The sequence below is a fragment of the Canis lupus genome, chromosome 25 (genome assembly GCF_011100685.1).
Source record: "Canis lupus familiaris isolate Mischka breed German Shepherd chromosome 25, alternate assembly UU_Cfam_GSD_1.0, whole genome shotgun sequence".
In the NCBI taxonomy this organism is placed as follows: Eukaryota; Metazoa; Chordata; class Mammalia; order Carnivora; family Canidae; genus Canis; species Canis lupus.
Window position 1 is genome coordinate 35599512 of NC_049246.1, and position 23192 is coordinate 35622703.

The 23192-nt window shown below is 56.3% G+C and overlaps 1 protein-coding gene across 3 annotated transcripts in view; it reads left to right on the forward strand.

Annotated features, from left to right (window-relative positions):
- Positions 1-3517: 3517 nt before the first annotated feature.
- GFRA2 (GDNF family receptor alpha 2) overlaps positions 3518-23192 on the forward strand; it is an 83739-nt gene continuing 64064 nt past the window's right edge. The window contains exons 1-4 of one of the 3 annotated variants that reach the window (XM_038573910.1): positions 3518-3583; positions 4176-4651; positions 9796-10110; positions 15840-15923. In XM_038573910.1, coding sequence (XP_038429838.1) covers positions 4612-4651; positions 9796-10110; positions 15840-15923 — 439 coding nt within the window. In that variant the 5' untranslated portion in view covers positions 3518-3583; positions 4176-4611. Of the gene's footprint in view, positions 3584-3870; positions 3978-4175; positions 4652-9795; positions 10111-15839; positions 15924-23192 lie in introns of those variants that run through there. The other 2 variants (XM_038573909.1, XM_038573911.1) reach the window with 2 other exon arrangements.

A 23192-nucleotide genomic window follows, 5' to 3' on the forward strand; every position in this document is an offset into this window, starting at 1 on the left:
GCCAGTGCTGAAATCCAGTGATCCTAATTCTTTTCTCTTACGTGGCCCCAATGTGCCTTTGGAGTGCTCACTCTTTTCATGGGTACGTGCCTTAACTCTATCTGTAAATGTTTCCATGGCAGGGGCAGTCTGTTGCTCTGCTGGGGACAGAAAAGGGGTCCAATAAATCTGTGCTGGTTGATTGATTTCAGGAGACTCTGGTGGGCTCCTGTCCCATGGTGGTTTCTGACATGCCTTAGCTTGTCATTCCTGTTGGTTTTATTCTTTTTATTCCTGTTGGTTTTCATCTCCAGGGCAAGGGAACACTCACTCAGCCTTCTTCCCTCCACTGAAAGAAAGGAAGGGGTGAGATTCTGCTGGGGCAGCATGAATCTGGTCAGCTGAGCTCTGTGGCTAATGCATGTGTGCACATGCCTGTGTATGCATAAGCATGTATGTATGTGCACATGTGTGTGTACTGCACGAGTGTGTACTGCAGTGGGGCTGTAACCCCTTATCCCAGTCCTTCTTCTCTCCCTGCTACTGCTCTTGCCCTCCAGTGAATCTACTCCACAGGATGAGTAGGTCTAGAAAGATGAGGCCAAAGGAAGAAATTGAAGCCCTAAGTGTTCTCTTTCCCTCCCCTTTGCACATCATAACTTCTGGATCTTTAATGGTGGAGGGACAGGCAAGGTGGGTGGGAGAGCAGGAGGCTTACCAGCTGGTTAGCTCAGGGCAGCTGGGTTGGGCCCTTGCAGGTGGTCTGAAGGATATAGTACCTGAGGGTGTGTGAAAGTGCATCAGTGAGCCCCAGGGGCTTTTGTTTACACCTGCTGACTCTCCTTTCTCCCATGACTCCCTCTTGCAAAATCGCCTATCCCTCATCCTCTACAAAGTAGTCTCTTTTTCCCTTGGATCCCTGTAGTTTTTTTTTTTTTTTTTTTAATCTTCTCTTCTCATTTCCCACTAAGTTTTATGCCTTGTCATAGGTTCTCAATTCTTTTTCTGGATCCCAGAGGAAAAGGGTGACATTTTATGAATAACTTCCTATGAACCAGGTATTTGATTAGCTTCTGTGTGCACAGTATCTCATCTAATTTCTTCAAGATTGTTATTGTTGTTTTTTAATTCTCACTTTATAGAGTAAAAATTTTATAGATTAAATTGCCTATGGCTAGGATGTGTTCATCTGTATGTCCTCTGCAGATCTTGGCCAAGGGGGGGGGGGGCTTACATATAGTACATGCTCAGGAAATAGTGGTATGGCCCTTGGACTCTGCATATCTAAGGGCGGCTCAGGTTGAGGGCTGGGGTCAGCAGAGGGTGGGCTGTAGTGGGAGAGGCTTGTATAGATAGGGAGGAAGAGAGGGCCACAAGAAGCCAAATGTCGATCTGGCTTGTGTTGCTCACTGTCTTTATGAAGGCCTGGTGGTTCCATGTCCTGAAGGGTCCCAGCCATTTACCTCTTGCTACCAGATGCACCATGAAGGTGAGTCAGTGGGAGCCATTCCTGGGTGTCCATTGCTGCTTTTTCAGCCCCTTTCACCCAGAAGGGGCCCAAGCAAAGCTTCCACATGTTTTAGAGTTGTCCTTTATATACCCAGCCAGGGTAAAAAGACAGCTCAACAAATTTTTGGAGGAGAAAGAGGGATATGCTAATTTGGAAGCCTGGAGTAGAGCCCCTGGAAGAGGGAAAACCCACAGAGGACACCTTAGTGTTGGGATGGTAGAGGGTATTTCATTTGGGTGACCAGTAGGCCCTGAAGTGGGGGAGCAGAGGGAGAAAGTTTATTTATAGCAGGCTCCCAAGCTCTAGCCTACAGTCCAAGCCTCCCCAGCAGTGTATTTCCTATCGGCCTGTCATCCTTCCACCTATACTTTTCTAAAGCTGATTTCTTAAGTCCCCGAATTTTGGAAAAGAGGCCGGGAGATCTTGTCAGATGTGGTCTTTTTCTAGAACTAGAGAAGCCCGGTGTAAAGGCAGGGCGGCCTGCCTGGAGGAGGCGTTCCCCAGCCCCTATGCTCTAGCTTTCTTGGGCCTGGTCTTCCACTAACTGGCTAGGGCTGCGCCTCCATCGGACATCACTTAGTGGCCCGGGGAGGAGATAGGGCTCTGGCCTACGCCCCAGGGTCAGCCAAACAGGAGAGGCATTCGGAGGAGCCCCGCGCTGTGCTTCCCGGTCTGGGGAAGCCCGAGTTCCCGCCTAAATCCGCAAGATGGAAGTTGCTCCCTCTAGCTTTTCCACTAGGGAAGGCTGCTGGTTTTGTAAGTGACCCCTCCCTTCGCGCCCAGGTCGATTTCTAACATCTACTCTTTTCTGGAGTCTTGTTCATTTAAAAACGCACGGTAAAACACCACCAGATATGCCTTAGATGCAGCCCAGATCCGGTTTTGGGGTAGCGCGTAAAGTTTACAAGGCACTGGAGGTACCCCACCCCAGCACCCCGGGTGCGCAGAGCCGAACACAGGGATGTGTGCACCGAAGCCGAGGCACGCAGGCAGCTCCAACGCTGCCGAGGATGTGTGTGTGCGCGCAGGGAGAGGGAAACTGGGGTGCCCGGCGTGCGCGGGCGTGCGCCCCCCGCGTGTCCGGGGCCCGCCGCCTCGCCCCCTCTTGCCGAGACATGCCAGGAACCTCAGCTCTCCTTCAGCCCTTTCCCAGCCAGACGCTTCCTTTTTGGTGCCTCTGGGCGTTTACTGTAAATTCCGTGACTAAAACACGCCGGTGAGCCCGGCCCATCGACAGATGGATCAATCGCCCCCTTCTCGGCTGGGGGAGGGGACCCCACCCGCAGCCTCCGAAGCGGGCGGCTGCCGGCTGCCTGGGGAGAGCTCGGAGCCCAACACGCCGCCGAGCGCCGGCCGCCCCGCGTGGCACGGAGCCCTGGCCGCTCGGTCTCGGGCGCTCCCGCTGGGGTGGGGTGCGAGCCCCCGGCCGGTGCCTCCCGGGCGCCTCGGGCTGCTCAGCGGCCTCGGAGGAGGCGGTCAGGCCGCCCGGGCACCGCGGCCTTCCTCCCGCGCCAGGGGAGGGGAGAGGAGTGGGGAAGGGGGAGTCTCGAAGGGCTGCAACGCCGGGGCGTGCGGGGGCCGAGGGCGCGGGGGGCGTGCGGGGAAAGTTCTCGAGCTGCGCGTGGAGAGCACACGTGTGTGCGTGATGGGGGCTAGACCCAGGCAGGCGGGCTGCGCGGGGGCGCTGGAGGGGGGTCCCTCCCCTTGCGCTTTCGGGGGGAAGCTCGGCTTCGACTCCCCGGCTCAAGGACGCACCCGCCCAGGGAGGGTGGGGCCCCGCCCCGCCCCGGCCCCCGGCCCCCGCCCCCAGCCGGGGGCTGTCGAGCGCCCCTCCCCCACGCCCCCGGGATGGCTGGGGGGTCCTGGACTCCACGTCCTTCGGCCTGGCCTGAGCCTCCCCGGGCCTCCGGGACCCGTGGGCCGAGGCGGCGGGGGCAGGGGCAGCGGGGGTGGGAGGGCGCAGCCTGCCCGCGGCGGGGGGCGGGGGGCGGCGGGCGGCGGTGGCGCGCTGCGGGGGGAGGAGCAGGGTGCGGAGGGTTCCGTGGGTCTGAGCCGGAGCTCGGGGAGCCGGTCCGTTGGCGGCCGAGGCAGCAGGTCAGTCCCGGGAAGGGCGGGCGGCGGAGCTCTGCTCTCGTCCAGCGTTCCCGGCGCCGCCACCAGCGCCGAGTGGCCGCCGCCGCTGCAGAGCGTCGCTGCTCCGCCGCGCCCCGCGCCCCGCGCCCCGCGCCCCGCGCCGCCGGCCGCCTGGGAGCCCGAGCGCCGAGCCCGGGGCGGAGGAGAGGGGCGCGGGCGCGAGAGCCGCGGCGAGGGAGCCGCGAAGGGGGAAGGGGGCGGGCGGAGGGAGGAGCAGGGAGGGAGGGAGGGGGGGAGGGAGAGCTGGAGAGAGCGAGAGCAAAGAGCGAGAGCAGGGAGAGCGGAGGGAGGGACCGAAGAGGGAACGACACACGCACGCAGAGACACACGGTCACTGGAATTCCAGTAGAAAAAAGTGAGCCGGGCAAGGGTTAGCGGGAGAAGATTTTTTTTTTTTTTTTTGAATCTTTTCTTCGTCTTGGTGCGAAAGAAGCGACTCCGGGCTCTGGTCCTCGAAGCTCCCACTGGATTGTTCTTGGCGCTCACGCCCGTCGGTGGATTTCTCTCCTATTTGCATTTTATTCTGACCCCCACCCTCGCTGCTTTCTTGCAGCCCTTCACTCTCCGATCGCCTCTTCCCCACCTCCCCAGCCCGCTCCTGGGAAGCGCAGGGGAATTGGACCCGCGGGGACTCGCGCCTTCCCGGACCGGCGGCGGGGAGGACTGAGGGAGCACCCGGCGGTCGGCTCGTAAAGCAGATAAACCCTCATATACGTGTGCGTTTGGTTTTAGTGGGCAAGGGGGGCGTTGAGAGGCAGCCCACCGCCCCCCCCTCCACCCCCTCCAGCCAGAGGCGAGCATCGCAGGACTCGGGATCTTCACCGGGCTGGACTCGCTGGCATCTCCGCATTGGATTTGGGGCTGATTATCACTGCTTGGCTATTATTATTGTTGTTGTTGTTGTTATTATTATTATTTTTTTTTACCCAAGGGAGAAAGACAAAAAAAAAAAAAAACACACACACACAAAACTGTGGGATTTATTTAACATGATCTTGGCAAACGTCTTCTGCTTCCTCTTCTTTTTAGGTGAGTACCTGCGAGCGGGGAGGGCAGCTCGCCCGCCGGAGCCTGGGGGGCCGTGCGGGGCCGCGCGTTGGGGCGCCGGCGAGAGCCCGGGAACGCGGGGGGCGAGCGGGGCGCGGGCTGGAGAGCGGCGGGGAGAGCGCGCCGCGGAGCGAGCCGGGCCCGGGCGCTGCCGGAGCGAGCGGGCCCGGGCGGCCAGGCTGGGGGCGCGGGGACCAGAACCGCGGCTGGCTGGCGAGGCTGGGGGGGTGGGGGGGCCTGGGAAGGAGACTTGGAACACCCAGACCCCCGCCGCACACACGCACGCACACAGGCACACTCGCTTACTCACGCACAATGATAGCACTCATTTCTCTTAAAATAATGGGTTCAAATTGCGGCAACTTAAAAAAAGAATTCCAACTCTTCATCTGGAAGGGAAGAGGGCGGGGAGAACCTGTGTGTCGCGGGGAGAAAATTCGTGCCAGTTCCATCTTTCTGGTCGGCTCCCGGATCGACCCGGTTGGACGGCGTGGGTTTCTCCAGGATCTCCTGCTTGGACATCTGTGCGGGCAGCGCCGGCAGCCATCCCCTCACCTGCCAATCAGCCTCTGGGAAATGCATCCCGCTTCCCGCTCCCCGAACCCTTTTCCAGTGGCCCCACTCCCGACAACACTTTGCAAGTTTCTCCCCACCCTTTGCCGAGCCAGAGGCTTGGGCAGGAGTGGAGGGCGGCGAGCAACCGTTGACTACCTATCCTTCACCACCTCTGGCCTCCTGGGGCCCCTGTCCTAGCTCATGGGAGGAGGCGGGAGGGAGGTCAAAGTTTTCTTCCTTGGGTGAAGAGGGAGAGGAGTGATGGAAAAAAAAAGGGATCTGAACAAAGACCACTGCTCATTCTGTAAGCCCCTACCTCCGAGGGCCGAGAGGAGGGGCTGCCTGGCGCTCCTGAACCCGAGGGCAGCCTCTTTCCCACCCAGAATTCCCAGCCCCTGGCCCCCTTTTGTGCTCTGTGAAATTTCAGCTGCTTGGGAAATGGGTGTATATAGAGAGAGCATTCTGGGAGTGGAGGTGAGAAAGAAGGTGTTTTTGAGGCCCTGTGCTGACCCGGAGTCCCTGGTGGTGAGGCTGCTGCCCCTGGTAGGTGCGCTGGAGAGGGAGCTGGGTAAGGAGTGTGTTGAGGGAGCACACATCTGCCGTGGATGCTGTTCCTGCCACCCTGGCCTGCTGTCAGCCTGTGGTGAGCCAGGCTGTCTCTCTGGGTCATGAGTGTACCCTTTTCCTCCTGGAGGAGGGGAGAAGGAAAGGCCTGAGGGGGTAGGTGTCCATCACCGAAAGAAGAGGTGGGTGGGCTACGAAGTGCTCTTCTGGCTGGAATAGGGGATTTGAGTCAATCCTGGTTGGGCGCTGGACCCTATGTCTACCCCTAGCCTCTGCCCTCTCCCAGAAGCGCTAGTTCTGGGGGGGGGGGTGCCCTGCCCTGCCCTAGGGTGTGGCCTTCACAGGTGCTGCCCCAGCTAAGCCAGAGGCAGCTTCTCTCCAGAGTGGGAGGGGCTGTGGAAGGAAGGAAGCTGGGTAGGTGCTCCGGGCCCACTAGGAGCCTGCAGCTCTTCCTGGCAACCTACTGCAAGTGGACTCTCATTCTGGAGGGATTGTTCTAAAACCTGACCTTTTCTCTCACTGCTGGTTTGAAAACCCAGCTTTCTGGGGCCAAGAAGAAAAGAAAATTGTATTTCAGGAAAAGCAGCCTTCTTGCGTGCTGCTGAGCTGTGTATGTACCCCAGAGGTGCTTTCTGATGTCCTAAGGTGGAGAAGTGCGGTATGGGCCCTTTGGTACTGGCTAGGCCTGGAACCCCATGTTGCAGGCAGGCTTTTCTCAGCTGAGATGCGGAGTGGACTTCATTCTCACAATACAGGTGTGTGTGTGTGTGTGTGTGTGTGTGTGTGTGATGCACACAGTGTCTGAGACCCTGGGGGCCAAGGTGAGAGGAGTCAGAGCAGGGTGTCAGCAGTCTTTTGGCTGAAAGCCCTTCAGTTTGCTTCCCTTGAGATCCCCCTTTCCAAAGCTGGGGGAAGGCTTAACTGAGTGACCATTGGATATTAGGAGACTCTAGGTCAGCTAGCCAAGGAGGAAGGGATGGGTTGGTATGAAGGGAACTTCCGCCTCGGAACCACTTTCCTGGCACAGAGCCTACAGCTGGGAGTTGGTTGGAGATTCTGCTTGGGGGGATTTTGTGGGGCTGGAGATTGGGTAGCAGTTGCAGTGTGTGTGTGTGTGTGTGTGTGTGTGTGTGTGTGTGTAGGGGACACGGTGAAGTGTGTGGCCAGGAGCATGGGTCTTCTGTGTGCTCTTCCCCTCACCTGAGTGAACTCTGGAAAGCAGGTGGCCTTTCTGGCCCAGTCCTCCTGACCTGCAGGGTTGACATACCCAGGAAGAGAACAAGATGAGATGGGGAAAGTAAGTGGGAGGGCGGGCCTGGTCAGAGGCCTGCTGCCCACTGGTGTCCTAATGTGCATCCTCACTCTTGTGGGGACGTTTGTGCAGTCTCCTAGTCCCCCTTGTCTCTAGAAACTGTTCTGCATGTCTTTTTTTGGATGGATCTGAGTTTTCGCCTGATTTAGAACTGGGAGGCAGCAGGATACCTGCTGACCTTTACTCTTTTAGAATTTAGAACAGCTCCCAGTAAGCTGTTTCTCTCTCTGGCCGGGCGTGATTGGTTCTGAGGGTCGTGACGCCAAGCAGAAGAGCCAAGGATGGGTGCAGCCTGAGAGTTTGGTGAGAGGATACACTGGCTCTCTGCAGTGTCTTCCTGCCCTGGTCACACATGCTGGCTGGCAGGATCAGGGAAGCTCTTGCTTTGGGCACAGGAGCCCAGGGCTCTGTGAGGAGGACCCCACCTGTGGGGCAGGCTGGGTAAGTACCCTATCGCCCCAGCGCCTTAGGCCGATGTGCTGACCTTTCCACCTGCCCACAATGCTGCTTTCTGGATCGGTCTCTGATGGTGCCGTCTCAGGCACAGTCAAGGTGGGAAGGGAGGAAGATGCAGGGACGCTGGGGGAAAGTCTGGAAGCCCCAGGGCTGGGTCCTTCTTGAGGTTCTAGCAGGCAGGCAGGCTGGCTGGCTCGGTGGGGGCAGCAGGTGCAAGTGAGGCTGGGTCAGCTCAGCTGCTCCTGGGTGGCCCAGATGCCCTGAGTCCTGCTCAGGGACCTAGGAATTTGCTGAAGCTAGGAAATAAAGCTGCTGCCTCGGCTCGGACGGAGGACACCTCTCCAGCTGGTGCCCAGGCAGATGCCCCACCGTTGGTGCCCACACCCCATGCCAGATTCTTCTCGGGCCTGCCCCCAGCCCTCAGCTCTTCCAGTCCCGAGGCAGAGGTATGCCCCATGGGAGAAGGAATATCTTTTGCTCCAGTCCTTAGGCCTGTTCCACTCCTGGCCTACCCCTTGCTCTTCCACTTCCTCTTCTTGTGGGGCAGGTCTCCTTTCTCCAGTGGTGGTGGAGTCCTTCCCCTTGGCAGCTGTCGGGAGTGACACGCTCTCGTTGCAGGGCTCTGCCTCTAGGTGTCGCTGTCTCCCTACGGTAGCTCCCCCCCTGAGCTGGGCCTCCAGGGGGAAGGATTGAGAAGTGGCCTTTCTGGGTAGGGATGGGGGGTGGGGTGGGGAGGGTGGATTCTGTGGGATTCTGGGGAGAGGACTTCTGGCCTAGCATCTCACTGTGCCTTGGGCTGAATGGAATGGACGGAGCCTTCCAGCCCAGGTCACTCCTGGGTCTTGGAAAAGGCAGTCTTGGCTCTGGCCTATGGAAGGGCTTTTTCTCGGGCAGGATCTGGAGTGGACAGGGAGACTAAGGAGATGCCTGTGTCTGGAGGAAACCATTTTGGGAGCTTGATTTTGATGGGACCAAGTGAGCCCCTCCCTACCCTTCACTTTGGACCCTTTGTCCCCCCTGAGCCCCTTCCTTCAGAGAGGACTGTGGGTTTAGATGCTCTGAGGGTGGTGGGTAAAAAGGGTGGCCCAAATCCCGCTTGCTCACTTTTGGAGAGATGAGGCTCCAGGTGCAAGGCCAGAGTCCGAGGACGGAAGCTCTTTCTCTTTTGCAATTGGCTTATTATTTGGCTTTTGGAAAGAAGAAGAAGAAGAAAAAAAGGAGAGACTGGGGGAGATGGTTTTAGAGAAGGGTGGAGAGAAGAGGTAAGAGAGAAGTAGGAGGTGCTAGGGGGAGAGAGAGGAGAGAGAGAGAGAGATACGGGAAAGGCCCATGTGGACATACACGGAGGAAATCTAGTTGCTCGGCAGGCTTGCCTGCAGCACTTTTTCTTTAGGCAGGGCTGGGGTAGGACTTGGCTACAGAAGGCACGTTTTCAGGTATCCACCAGGTGCAGTTGGACTGGAAGGTGAAGAGGGCTGGGCTGCAAAGGGGTGACTGCTCCCTTCTGGGCGTGCCTCAGGCCATAGGTCAGGCTTGTCTCTCGGGGTCTTCTCATAGAGTCTGAGAACTCAGGACGGACAGGCCAGGGGTCTGAGAGGCCCTTTCAGCCTGTGTGTGACCTTGAGTTGTCATCTCCCTTCTTTCGGTCTCAGTTTCCCCAGGGTAGAATGGGGGGCTGGATGCTGTGGTCCTCTAAGGTCCTAACAGACTAGGAAAGTAAAATTATTCTCGGCCGTTTTCCCAGTTGAACCCAGCATATTGGCTTGGACCTCTGGCTGGACCTGAGGTTGATGGAGGTTTGGGCAGCAGGAAAGCCAGAGTCCCCCTCCGCACCCCGGCCCCCAGCTCTTGGTTGAGGCTGTGGCATTCTTCTCTGGCCTCGGGGTGTTTTGAGCCTCTGTGCTCTTGCACAAGGGTCTGCTTTGCTGTGCTCCGCCCTGGGCCCGGGGCTGAGGGGTGGCGGTGTGGAATCCGAAGAGAAGCTGGTGGAGCCGGGCACAGGGACAGCTCCGGTTCTCCTTTGGGTTTGAGGAGGGCCATTGATGCCTTGGGATCCTTTCATAGCTCTTCCTCTGCTCGCTCGGCTGCGCCGTGGGGAAGGCAGCACTGAGTCGCCTTGGTGTGCTTTGGAGTGGAACGGGTGTGGAGTTCCCAGCAGGGCCCAAGCCCCAGGCCTGCAGCTTGGATCGGAGGTCCTGGCGGCCCTCATTCATGCTTGTCTTCCCTCCCCACCACCCAGACGAGACCCTCCGCTCTTTGGCCAGCCCTTCCTCCCTGCAGGGCCCCGAGCTCCACGGCTGGCGCCCCCCGGTGGACTGTGTCCGGGCCAATGAGCTGTGTGCGGCGGAATCCAACTGCAGCTCCCGCTACCGCACGCTGCGGCAGTGCCTGGCCGGCCGGGACCGCAACACCATGCTGGCCAACAAGGAGTGCCAGGCGGCCCTGGAGGTCCTGCAGGAGAGCCCGCTGTATGACTGTCGCTGCAAGCGGGGCATGAAGAAGGAGCTGCAGTGCTTGCAGATCTACTGGAGCATCCACCTGGGGCTGACTGAGGGTAAGCCCTGCTGGGCCTCCAGGGGGGCGCGGTGGGATTGGGGGGAAGACAGGGGAGTGGTGCGTGGGGACCTAGGTCCTGGGGCAGACTTGGTAATGGATGGAACTGGCCAGCTCTCCACTGCTCCCTGCCAGCAGAGCTGAGAACACAGAGGAAGTAGTTGGCCCACCTGGGAGGGCAGGTGTCGGAGGTGGCCAAGGGAGGTGAAGGAGGAGGCTGCATAATAGCTGGGGAGGTGAGAGGGCTGGTGAGGGGAGAAGGAGAACAAAGCTGGAAAAAGGAGGGGAGTAGGGGGTCCGAGAGATGATGGATGGATGGATGGACGGACTTGTGAAGTGGTAAGAGAGAAGGGGAGGCAGGAGTACCCAGGCAGCTGGTGTGGGTCACGTGCATGCAGGGCTGTGGAAGCAAACCAGCCCCCGCCACTCTCCAAAGGCCTGGGCTCTGAGCTGAGCCAGGCCCATTTCTGCTCTTCCCGTTGCCACGGGGCCTGCTCTTCAGGTGGCTTCCTGACCCCAGGGCTGGCCCAGATACCTTCTACAGAGCTCAGAGAAGTGTGTGGGCAGCAGGCTCCTTCAGGTCCCAGGGTGGAACCTGTAACCGCCCCCTCCGCTAACACCCCACTCCCCTGTATCCTCTCCCTTCAGACTTCAGAGGGAGAATTTGCAAACAGTGCAGGAGGATTGGCCACTTCGGTCGGATGCTCATTTATTGATTCAATGATGATTTATTGAGAGGTTATCATCTGCTAGGCATTGTGGGAACACTTGAGAGAACAAGCTGGGGTAGCCTCTGCCTTCATGGAGCTCCTAGTTGGAGGGGCAATACAGATAAATGAGGGGCTTTTTGTTGTTTGGCGACACGAGTGCTGTTGGAAAGCACTGGTGCTATGGTAGCCCCAAGGCAACTTCTTACAAAATCTGAAGAGCCTTCCTGGAGGAGGCAGCTTCTAAGCTGAGACTAAGGAGTTTGAGCTACAGTTACACCAGGAGAGAGATGGGAAGAGTGTGGGAGGTGGAGGGGGAGGTTGGGCAAAGGCCCACAGGAGGGAGTCAAACTCACTTGCAGACCTAGCAGTAACCCAGTGTAGTCAAGTGAGTGGGGGATGAGGTGGGGGCAGGACCTGGGGTGCAGTAGGGAGCCCTGCAAGGGGAGTCTTTGCGATCTCTGCTTCAGGGTGGTGTTTACGTGGTTCCAGTGAGGAGCGTAGATTGGAGGCTGCAGCTGTGGTACGGGCCAGGAGTAGTGGTGGCCGGCTGAGGACAGTGGCAGGAATGAGGGGGGCTCTCAGGAAGTAGAATCAACAGGTCTTGGTGAAGAAAGAGGAGTCAAGGAGGGCAGTTTGCTGTTTTGGGCAACTGGGTAGGCCATGCGGCTGGTTCACAAGAAGCAGAGAAGGTTTCGTATCACGGGAGGGCGGGGAGATGCTGCCTTTATTTTGGGGCATGTGGTTCTCGTTGGCCATGCCCCTCATACAGCGGGGCATGGGGCTGGAGCCCAGGTGGAGAAGGAACATGGGACATAGGGATTTAGGAGCTGCCATCAGCCAGCCTGTCCCTGGCATGGGGGCCAAGTGTGCTGGGAGACGTACACTGAGAGGAGGGCAGGGACAGAGCCCCTGGGGATGACTGACATTTAAAGATGGGTGGGTGGGGGAGGGGGACCTGCAAGGGTGTGTGGAGGGGGAGGTGCTGGGAGAGAGGTGGAGGGACAGCAGGAAACCAGGAAGGAAGGAGGGTCAGCAGTCCCCAGTCCATCTGGCGAGCAGGAGAGGGTGGGCAGTGTGTCCCTGTGCCCTCGTGGTGAGCTCTGCAGGGGTGCTGGGGGAGAGGCCTGCTTTGGGGAGGGAATGAGAGCTGGGGAGGGTGACTGTGGACAATGGCTAGAATTTTAGTGTGAAGAGGAGGAGAGAACAAAGGATGACTTTTTTTTTTTAAGATGTGAGAGGGTCAGGCAGCTTGAACTTGAAGGCAGGCGGGTAGTGGGATGGAAGTGCTGCGGTGAAGAGAGGGGCGCGCGGTGGCACCGGGCCCTTGGTTAGCTGACGTGGAGGAGCAGCACGGCCTCAGGATGCTGGGGGGAAGGAGGACACCGGGACCCGGTGGGGGGGCTCGGGGAACGAGGGTTTTCTGACCGGCGGCTAAGATGGTTCCAATATGCCCTGAATACGGGAGCAAAGCTGGCATGTAATTATGAACAGTGTCACCACCGTTAATAGCAAAGTAATTCCTCTGAATCAGTCTCCCGTTCCTAGCAACCTCGAGTCCTGGCAGCGGAAGTGAGCAAAGAGAGGGACACGGTGCCACAAAGTGCGTGTCCTTTATTCTCTGCTGGGTGAGGAGCAGGCCTCACGGGGAGGAGGCCTCTCCAGTGCATGAAAACCGAGGCCCTGAGGCCCCCCCCACCCCACCGTGGGAGGGAAGCTCAGGTGCAGGAGGAGGGTTGGTGGGACCAGGGTCCTTAGATTCTTATTTTCTTTCCCACGGCCTTCAGGTTCAACCCGGGGGAGGTGGGGCATTGCTTTGGAGTGGGCTTGCTGAGGGCTGCAGGACACACAGGCGGGGGGGACAGAGGAACTGCCAGCTAGAAGGGCCGGGTGGGCCACCTGAGCACCCTGTCACCCGAGTGGCTCCCTCTGGCATCACGGCGTCAGAGGCCGAGGACCTTGCTGGTCGGAGCCAGGCAGTGAGGCGTTTGGATGATGATGGTATGCGTAGTGGGCCTTAGGGTGCATACTGCGCTGTGGCCTTCAAGGCCCTTTAGACCAGGAATGCCGGACTGGAGAGGCCTGAGCTGGCTTGCGGGTTGAAGTCCACTCCCCCCCTCCCCCGTCCTTCCTCGGAATCCACCCCCATTCCTGGCTCTTGAGAGCTGGAGGTAGTTTTTGCCGAGGGCTGGCTAGGGGAAGCTGAGAGGCCTTTTAACAGCAGGTAATGTTCCTCTGAGTGACAGGATCCACCTGAGAGTTAATTATTCACGGTGTGGGATGAGTGGTCTCCCTGGGGGACGCTGTAAGCACTTCCTCCCTATTCCTTAATAACACTTAATAACCTGGCTTGGGCCTGGGGCGGGGTGGGGGGACTGTGGAGAGGAGAGATCTGTGTGGGTTTGGACTTTGATTGTGGCTTCTCCTTGGCCCCTGCCGACCCCTGCTGGCGGGGGTGATTCCCCTGGAGGCTTGGCCCTACCTTCCCCCTCCACCTGAGGCTGAGCTGTGTAGAGGCTGAGGACCTCAGCTGTGGACAGAGCTGGCGGTGGCAGGAATGTGGCTTTGCTGAGTTCCTAAACAGTCCCAACTGCAAAGGAGCTAGAGATTGTTCTGTCCCACTTTGATGGGGGAAACTAAAGTGCCAGAGAAGGGTTGGTGGGACCAGGGTCCCTGACTCCTTACCCAGACCCCTTTCCACTGCCCTAGGGAAAGCCTGTGGTCTGGGGCTCAGCTTTTCCTTCTGTCGCCATACCACAACCACCAGTATTTACATGGTGGCGCTGTCACTGACAGCTGCGCAGGGCACCGGAGACCAGGCTTCTTGCCTTCTCCAAGGGTGGCACTGAAGTTCAGGTCGTTCTCATACTGTAGATGTGAAGAGCAAAGGCCTCTCCCACAGGTCATGGCCTAGGGATCTGATATCCTAGCTTTTGGTCCGTCTGGTTGTGTGGTTGCCAGGATGCCTGGTGGCCAGGTGTCTTGATTTTCCACAGGTGTGTACTGCGCTGTGGCTTTCTCAGCCACAGCAGCAGACAGCATGAGTTAACTTAAATAAGGTGGGCCTTTCTCCCATCCCGTCCTGGAAGAGGCTGCTTCCCCCCAGATCATACTACAGTCAGCCCCCCAGTTGGTCATACTAGCTGATGGGCACCCAGTGCCTAGCTCTGCCAAATGCAAGAGGGAAGGACAGGCCCTAGCCTGGGGGAGCGGTCCAGCTAGCACAAGACTGCCCCTGTGGGAAGTTCAACAGCAGCAATACTTGTTTCGAAGTTTGGTTCAGTAACAAAAATTTTAATTTTAATTTTGGAGACCGTATTCGTGATGGTTAAGTATTTGGACTCGGAAGCCAACTGCCAGGGTTTGAAACCTGGCTGTGCCATTTACCAGCTGTGTGACCTTGGGCCAGTTACTTAACATCTCTGTACCACCTCAGGCCAGCTCTTTATCAATAAAACAGGGAGAGGAATAGCGCCTATCTCATAGAGAAATTAAGAGGATTAAGCGAGTTCATACACCTAAAACACTTTCAGTGGTGCCTGCACTTAGAGGGCTTGGTATAACATCATTTTTATTACAAAAATGTCTCCTAAGCTCTTGTATTATTTGGCCCCAACAGATAGCGGTGGCTGGTCACCCCACCACCCGGAGTTTGTCCAGTGCCTGTGGGTAGAATGGAGGACACTGAGATGGCACAGGCCTGGATAGTCCTGGGGAAGGTAGGATTGGAGAGTGGCCTGAAAGGATACGTACCATTTGGATGGCAGTCAGTGGGTGTGACTGGGGCACCCACTGTGCATAGTTCATTCGGTGTGCTGGGTGTTGTAGGGCATGAGGGGTGCTCATTCCTATGAGGTGAAGTAAAGGGTGGGGGTCATTTCTCCAGGGGGAGAATGAACATCTAGGGGTCTGTGCCATTTTGGGCTATACCTAGCAGACAGGGGCTTTGCTCTGAGAACCAGCAGAGGGCTGGATAAACCTTGAGTGCTGGCCTCTGGGTGACCTGAGCCCCTTATGGGCAGATTCCAAGTCCCCTCTTCCAGATGGCTGGCACCTTCCTGCAGGTGGCCCCCCCCTGGATGCCACCACACATGTGCGCTTCTTTAGGTGCTGGACCTGGGTGGATAGGAAATCAGCGTGTGAGACTGTGGGTCATCACTTGTCTCCCCCGCCCCTGCAGCGTGCACACACACACAGTCTGAGTGATTATTCATTGATTTCTCCTCACAGTAACGTCTCAAGAGGATATTTCCTCTCCCGCTGAGGTGTTGGCGGAAGGGGCGGGAGTCCTGATGAGGAGGTGGTGGGTCTCCAGGGCATGCCTGTGCCATTTATCTCCTGTCACTCGCTTGCTTTTCCATTCACCAAGGCTCTGATGCATCCCGAAGCCTTCAGGAGAGGTCTGAGAAGCAGCAGGTGGTGGGGAGGCCCGGCAGGGAGTGCAGAGGTGGGGATCAGTCAGACAAGCTGGGGGTCAGGCCTCCACTCAGCAGACTTTCGGCCCCTCCAATCAGACTCTTCTGATGACATGATGGGAAGCAAAGAGGAAGTTCTGTGCCCTTGGGTGGCCTGAGCAGAGCCAACCCAGTGTGATGGGAGAGAATGCTGGTGTGAGGGCCAACAGACCAGAGTCTGGTCTAGCTCAGCCGTGAGTAGCTGTGTGATTTCAGTCAGGTGGCTTTACCTCTCTGGGCCACCCAAGAGTCCTCTTGTGAAGTGGGGAAGTTGTACCAAATGGCCTCAGAGCGCCTTTGGCTTCGAATCCTGTGATTTATACCTGGCCTTCTGCAGGCTGTCCACCTCCCCGGTGCTTTCTTTCCAGAAGCATTTGGAGGGGCTTAGAAGAGGGCTAGACATGCAGGGAGGTCAAGAGAGGGATATGTTGGCAGTACTGAGCTGCTGTGGAAGACCGCTAGAGAAAGAACTCACCTGTATGAAATTGTCAGTATTTCCATGGTGGCTTGCTCTGGTCTAGCACCATAGGGAGGGTGAGCCTGTGCCTGACGCCGGTTCTCTCTTCCAGGTGAGGAGTTTTACGAAGCCTCACCCTATGAGCCGGTGACCTCCCGCCTCTCGGACATCTTCAGGCTTGCTTCAATCTTCTCAGGTAAGTGGAGTTGGGCTAGGGGCTCCGCAGTCCTCCTAGGCGCCCTGGCCCTCAGTTGGCTCTGCCTTCCACCAGCAAGCCCCTTGATGTTTCTGAGTTTCAGGTCTTCATCTGTAAAAGAAGAAACCCGTAATACCCCACCCCACCCCGAGGTTGTGTGTGGAGTGGAGCATTTCTGGGAATTGACTAGAATGTGCCTACCATGCAGTAGGTCTTGAGTCTGAAACCTGCTGTCATTCTCCTGTTTTGTCACTGATCTTGCCCTGTGGGTCCTCCTTTCCAGTTTTCAGCTCTTTCACTTTGGAGTTCTACTTTGATCAAGTTGTTCAACTTTTTTCTATGCCTCGGTGTCCTCAGTTGTGCAGTGGGATTGTCATGAGGTCTAAAATGAGCCAGTGGTTGTTAAGGGCTCAGAGAGCTGCTGGGCAGCACAGCACGGGGCCCCGACAGGAGCCCATAGCCGTGGCTGTGGGTGGTAGTATTACCACTCTCTGTTCCCCTTGGGGACTCCCCTTCCACCAAGGGCTCTTCTTCTTGAACTCCACTGAGAGGCCTCTGAGTGCCGGGCCACTCATGTCCCGGCCTGCACAGGGAGTGAGAAGGACTGTGTTGAGCTCTCACTTTGCTTGCCGTGGTCCCGCTTTAGGAGTCGGATGGGTTGGTTGGTTCTCTCTTCCTGGCTTGTTCCCTCTGGCATTTGGGAGACCCGTGGGCCCAGGGCAGCCGCCCCTGCTCAGGCCCTGGGGAGGGCCTTCCAGTCTTGGGAACTGGTCTGTGGGGCCTGGGGATGAGCTGCTCCTGAAGCCACCACTGGTGCTCAGAGGTGGCCAGGGGGGCCTGTTATGGTACAGGGCCCCAGACTTGAGGTTTCTAGGAAGTTTTGTGGCAGTATGTGAAGCCTTCTCAAGTTTCTTTTGCTCTAAACCATGGGTTCTCAATAACAGCACCGTTGAAGTTTTGATCCGGGTAGTTCTATCCTGTGGGAAGAGCTGTGGCCCATATACCGTCAGATGTTTAGCAGTATCCCTGGCCTCTACCTACTGGATGCCAGTAGCAACCCACTGAGTCGTGACGACCAAAAATGTCTCCAGACATTGCCAAATGTCTCTTGGGGGCACAACTGCTACCAGTTGAGAAGCAGCACTCTAAAACTGTGAAATGAAAGACTCTCCAGTGAGACCCTAAACCCTTTCAAATGAAGAATTCCCTAGGAGACTGTTTTCAAACTTTCTTTCCTGTTATTGCCCCCCTAAGGAGAAAAGTCAATACTCTGTAGAGAAATACTGTCTTCATCTGTTTTGGCAGCCATAGCAAAATTTCATGTTGGGGAGTTTCAACAACAGAAATTTATTATCTCATAGAGGCTGGAAGATGAAGATTAAAGCCTGAGAGGCTTTGGTTTCTGGTGAGAGCTCTTTTCCTGGCTTGCAGATGGCCACTTCTCCCTGTGTCCTCACAGGGTGGGGTGAGGGGTGGCACAGAGGGCAGGAGAGGGAGAGAGAGTGAGAAAGCTCTTTTTTAAAAATTTTTTTTATTTATTTATGACAGTCACACAGAGAGAGAGTGAGAGAGAGAGAGAGAGGCAGAGACATAGGCAGAGGGAGAAGCAGGCTCCATGCACCGGGAGCCCGACGTGGGATTCGATCCTGGGTCTCCAGGATCGTGCCCTGGGCCAAAGGCAGGCGCTAAACCGCTGCGCCACCCAGGGATCCCGAGCTCTTTTTTTTTTTAAAGACACCAGTTCTATTGGCTGTGGCCTTACCTCCTCACCTTTACAGCCTCATTTTACCTAATTACCTCCTAAAAGCTGTCTGCAAATACAGTCACATCGGAGATTAGGACTTCAGCATATGAATTTGGTAGGCACAATATAGTTAGTCCATAGCAAATGCCAAGGAATACCTAATTTTTTTTTTTTTTAGGCCTACTCAGGAGCCAATTTTTCCTCACTTGGTTCCACTGAGAGTATATGGGACTATATCTAAGGACTGATGTGGGAGGATACATAGGTACCTGGGAGGAGAAATCCTAGAACCCCACAAGAAAGGAGGCATTGGCCAAAGGGTGACCATCTAGATTTGCCCTTGGGCCCTGGTGGTGGTTGGGGGTGGTAGTGAATGAAATGGAGACTTCAGAGATGATCCTCATTGGTTTTGGGTAGAACTCCACCTTGGGCTACTCCTTTTGAGACAGCCTCAGGGCCCAGATGCAGGTTAAGAATATTCTCAGCACGTGATGCCATAGTGGGGATGCCCTGCCACCCCAATGTACCTGGTTCCCACTGTGCCGGCTGAGTACTGCTGGAGGGGTGGGAGCCATTGGATTTCTCTCCAATAAAGAAATAGTTTAGGCTTGCTCCTTGAAGGTTGAAGGTCAGAGGTCTGCTTCTTGGAATCCCACTAAACATCTTTCTAGCAGAAAATCTTTATGTGATGGACTAGATACTCTGTGGGATAAGGATATTGACAAGTGAGGAAATTATCAGGTCTCAGCTCACTGAATCAGCTTCCTTTACCTGCTGCCTAGATGAAACTGGGCCCCACATGACCCTGGATCCCTGGGCTCTGAGGGCCGCTCCCCGCAGAGAGGGCCTAGCTTCAAGGTCTGTGACAGCTCCCCCCTTATTGCTCCTGTTGACCCCACTCCACCCAGAGTAGCCCAGCTTAGAGTTGGTGCATGAGTGGCCATCTCTGGGAAGCTTGTGCACATAGCTGGGTGGAGGACCCTGGCCAGGCCACCAAGAAGCCAAGCGGGTGAGTGTGGGGCACAGAGAAGAAACAAGGCTGGATGCGGAACTGGGAGGCCCGAGTGCCATTGCATTCTCTGCCACAGACTTGTTTCTTTTCTGATAAAGGAAGACAGAAGCTTAGAACAGAGCTGCCTAATATTTGCCCATCAAGGCACACAGACAGCAGCAGCATTGTTTGGTGTACTAGGGTGAGCAGAGCGTCTTGGAGCTTAGGGGAACATGCATCCCTCTGTGGCTTCCCTGTGGGGTCAGCATCTGGGCCCCTATATCACCTACCTGTGGCTTGCTGGCTCAGAAGGCTGGGCTTGTGTGACCTAAGATCGGCACTGGTGCTTTAGGGTGGGTGATGAGGCTGCCACCCTGTAGGACTGTAAGGAGCCCTTCTGCACTTGCACATACTCATAGTTGTCTGTGCATTGCCTCCTCTATCATCTTTGTGTGGAAAGGCTGTGAGTGGGGACTATGTGGTCTTTTGCCCCTTCTCTAGGCCTTACTACCCCCACTCAGTCCTAGGGACTCAGAAGAGTGTGCTGTTCAGTTCCTACTGTCTCTTTAACATTTACTGTCTAAGAATTTGGGTCCCTGTCGTTGGGGCCTCCTGGAACATGTGTTCTTTATCTCTGGCCTCCTCTCTCTGTTGGGGTTCTCAGAAAGTCCTACTGGGATTCTATTGGCAAAAAAAGCTGCCAGAATTTCTCTAGCATTCTGATGCCAGAGGCCCTGGGGGAAGGGTAAGCCTGTTCCTTCTCTCTGCGTAGGCCCTAGGATCAGTAACTGGGTACATTGTACTAAAATATGTAGCTCTTTAAAACGTAGGGTGGATTCTCTAAGGGCAGATGACTGGCTGTGGCAGAGCTGGTCTGGAAGCTTCCATCTGGGAAATGGTTGCAAGGCTTTTGATGACACGAGGTTGCCTCCTACCCACGATGGTGCTTGGTGGGGGCTGGAGTGGGAGCTGACTGGTAATTTTCATGGGATGGTATACCCTGGGGACTCCTGCTGAGCCACCCTGACCTTGGTGAGCCATGCTGTGGGGGTGGTGGGGACACATGGAGGCTGGCAAGATGTCTGGGCCCGTGGCCTTTTGTGGGTTGGAAGAAGAAGCCATGGGCACTGTCTGCCTCAGTTGGCCAGTGAGCCTCTGGGATGGATGAGCTGTCTTGCTTGGATAGGGGTGGGAAAGGCCTAAGGATGTTCTTGTTTCAGGTTCCAGTGGTTCCGTTTTTGGGGGCTTAGGAGTGGAGGGTACCCTATCCCTGCCAAGAAGTCTGGCAGGTGGCCCCTGACAGATGAACACCACCCTTGCCCTTGGTACCACAGAAGTGTCATGGTTGTGGCATGTGTGTGATTGTGGGTGTTGGTGTCTGTGTCAGTGCATCTAGCCTCTCCATATTCCTGAGGGTGCCTTTCACTGCGCCGTGCTCCTAGTACATATCCACAGAAGATCCTGGAGTGGGCCTGCTAGACCTAGTTTGAATCTTGGCTTTGCCCTACCAGCTGGGTGACCACCGGGTGGGTCACTTGACCCTGCTGACCTGTAAAATGGAGCAATTGGGGCCTTCCCTGCAGGGGTTGGTGATGATGCATGTACAGCTCCTCATGTGGTGCTGGGGCACCCTGAGTGAAGGCCATGGGCAGTGCTGCTGTGGGCAGGAGGGAGCTAATGGCTTGGAGTGGGGTATTAGACCACATGAGGAAAGGTGTGAAGAGGTCCAGGCGAGTGTGAGGGGCCTGTGTGGGCTGCACCTTAGGAGCACCTGAGGTTTAGGGAAAGGCAGGGCTCCTAAGTGCTTCGTGGGAGAGGTGGGGCTGGGGCCCACCTGTTTAGTTCAGTAAACATTCAGCTTGCTGTGTTCCAGATGCTACATCAGACACTGCTTTAAACTGATGCAGACTCACGTCCTCACTGTCTGGTGGGGTGAGCAGACACCCACTTAGACACTCACCAGGAGGCTTAGTGGCGGTGGTGGTGGTGTAGACCAAGTGCTGCCTGGAGAGTTCAGTGCGCTTGGGTAGATCATGGAAGTCTTGGAAGGGGAGAGAGGGGTTCTGGAAATGCCATTCCTGGCAGCATCATGGCTTAGAGGCCTGGCCCAGCTGGGATAGTGAAGGAACCACACATCTTCTGGGCCTGGTGGGCTCCAAGGACAGTGAAGAGAGATCCTGATGTCAGACGGGAGATTGGCCTCTCTGGGGTCTCCTTGCCCAGGAGTCCTGCCCTGGACTTCTCCAGAACAGAGCTCACTCAGCATGATTACCTGACTGGGGAGGGGCTGAGGTCCTGGCCTCCAGAGCCAGGCCTGTGTGACAGTTGCCCGCATGGCCATAGGGGGGGCCTGGTTCAGCTCTGCTAGATGCCTCTGGAGGCCCCTTCCTTTCCCTGCTCCTCTGAGGGGGTGTCTGAGCCTTTCTGCCCCTAGCCCCTCCTCCCCTCAGGTTGCTTGGCAGAGACTGGTGAGCAAGGGCTTCACCGGCTTCAGCTGCTTGGCTGGTGAGTCTCGGAAACCTCCTTCTGGGGCAGCCCCTATGAGGAGGTGGGTGGGGGGGCAGTTTGGGGATGGAGGACAGGGAGGAACTGAGGAAGCAGGCGGCCTCTCTCCCTACCCCCCTGCATGGTGGCTTAGGCGATAAACTGCTTATCCTCAGGTTGTCTCCCTGAGCCGAATGCAGAAGCGTGTTATTTAAATTTCAAAATCACATTCTTCTTCTAACAGCTGTCAGAGACTCTGAGTGTCAACGAAAATTGGGCTTTAGCTGCAGCTCTATCACCTCTTCCTCCTCCCCTTTCGGGAAGAGCTCCTCTGATGGCCAGGGAGCGAGGGTGTGGGGTGTGGGGCCAGGGACTGTGGGACTGTGGGGACGGAGGAGGGGAGGTGATGGGTGGATCGGGTCAGGTGACCAGTGATTCTTGCCACACCGATCAGCAGTTGGGAGCACCTGGGAGGAGGCCGGCTTCGCCATCAAAGGGTGCCGAGGTGTCCCCCCTTCCTTTTTGTTTCCTGCTCTCTCCTAGCAGTGCTGTGATCTTGTGACCTCGGGCTCCCGTCAGTGGGTGGGAGGATCTGCTTGTGCTAAGGTGTGAGCAGGGTGTTGGTGACATCATGCTTCGTTGCCTTTGTGTCCAAAGAAGAAACTGCTGTGAGAAAAAAGGAAGGAAGGAAGAAAAGAACAGGAGAGAACAAAGTTTAACCCCAAAGAGAGGCTTTTTTAATGGTAGAATTTGAGATGTCATGGTTGGGGTGAGGTTTTTAGGGCGAAGACATTTTCTGGTACTTTTTATTAGGGGGGTAAGGGCAGAGGGAGAGGGAGGAAGGGAGTCATAAGCAGGCTCCACACCCAGTGCGGAGCTCGATGCAGGGCTGGATCTCAGGACCCTGAGACCATGACTTGAGCTGAAATCAAGAGTCGGACACTTAACTGACTGAGCCACGCAGGCATCTCTTCTGGTACTTGTAAAATAGCGTCTCCTAGGGGACTCCTACTTGCTTCCTCTCGGGTATGAAGACAGTCTCTGCCAGCAGCGTGGATGTGGGGTTGTTCTAGGCTGGGTCTCTCTGCTCTTGAGAGGCTCCTGAGATGGCTGCAAGATTCCGTCCCCCCGCGCATGCTCCTGGTTTAGCCATGCACTGTACTCACCTGATTTATCCCGGCATAAAGGCAGGGTTTGGGTAACTACCCTGGGGCTGCCCCTTCCAATCATATCTGTTGATAGACTCCTTTAGCCCCATGGCTGTGGAGAGAAAGGCATAGGTCTGACTGGGGTCAGAGTGTGTGGAGGATGGTATGTGTGGGGTGGTGCAGATGTGTGTGTGTGTGTGTGCTGTGAGCATGTGTGTGTATTTGTGTGTGAGGTGGTATGTGCATATGGCATGTAGGATACGTGTGTGTGGGTAGCACACGTCTGGTGTATATTTTTGTGGAGTAGCATGTATATATGAAAGTGTGTGTGCATATGGTGTGTGTGTGTGAGGTGATGTGTGCATATGGCATGTATGCTATGTGTGTGTGTGTGGCATGGGGGTGGTGTGTGTGGAGTGGTATGTATATATGAGGATGTGAGGTGGTGGTGGCGGTGGTGCATGGGTGCGTGTGTGTGCGTGTGTGTGTGTGTGTATGTGTGGCCTGAGTGGGCAAGTGAAGAGGGGTGATGGGGCCCTTCCCTCAGCAGAACAATCACTCTCTTCAGCCTTCTTTTTTACCGCCTGGGGAAACCCAGGGAACACTGGTCCAGGGCTAGATACAGAGGGGCATTTGAAGATGGGAAGTCCATTTTCACGTGATCAAGAAAAATAATTATTGGACTAAACCTTTATATGTATATTCTTGGGCTTCCTACAGTCTGGAGGCTTTGTCACTGAACTCTGGGCGCTTATGCCCCATCTTGCAGAGGTGGTGTGGGTGTGAATTCATCCTTCAACTCCAGGAGCGTCCTTTGCATGCTGTGCCTCGTTCTAGGTGCTGCGGATATGTTAGTGAACGAGACAAGGAAGTCTGTTGCTCTTATGGAGCTTATTTCAATT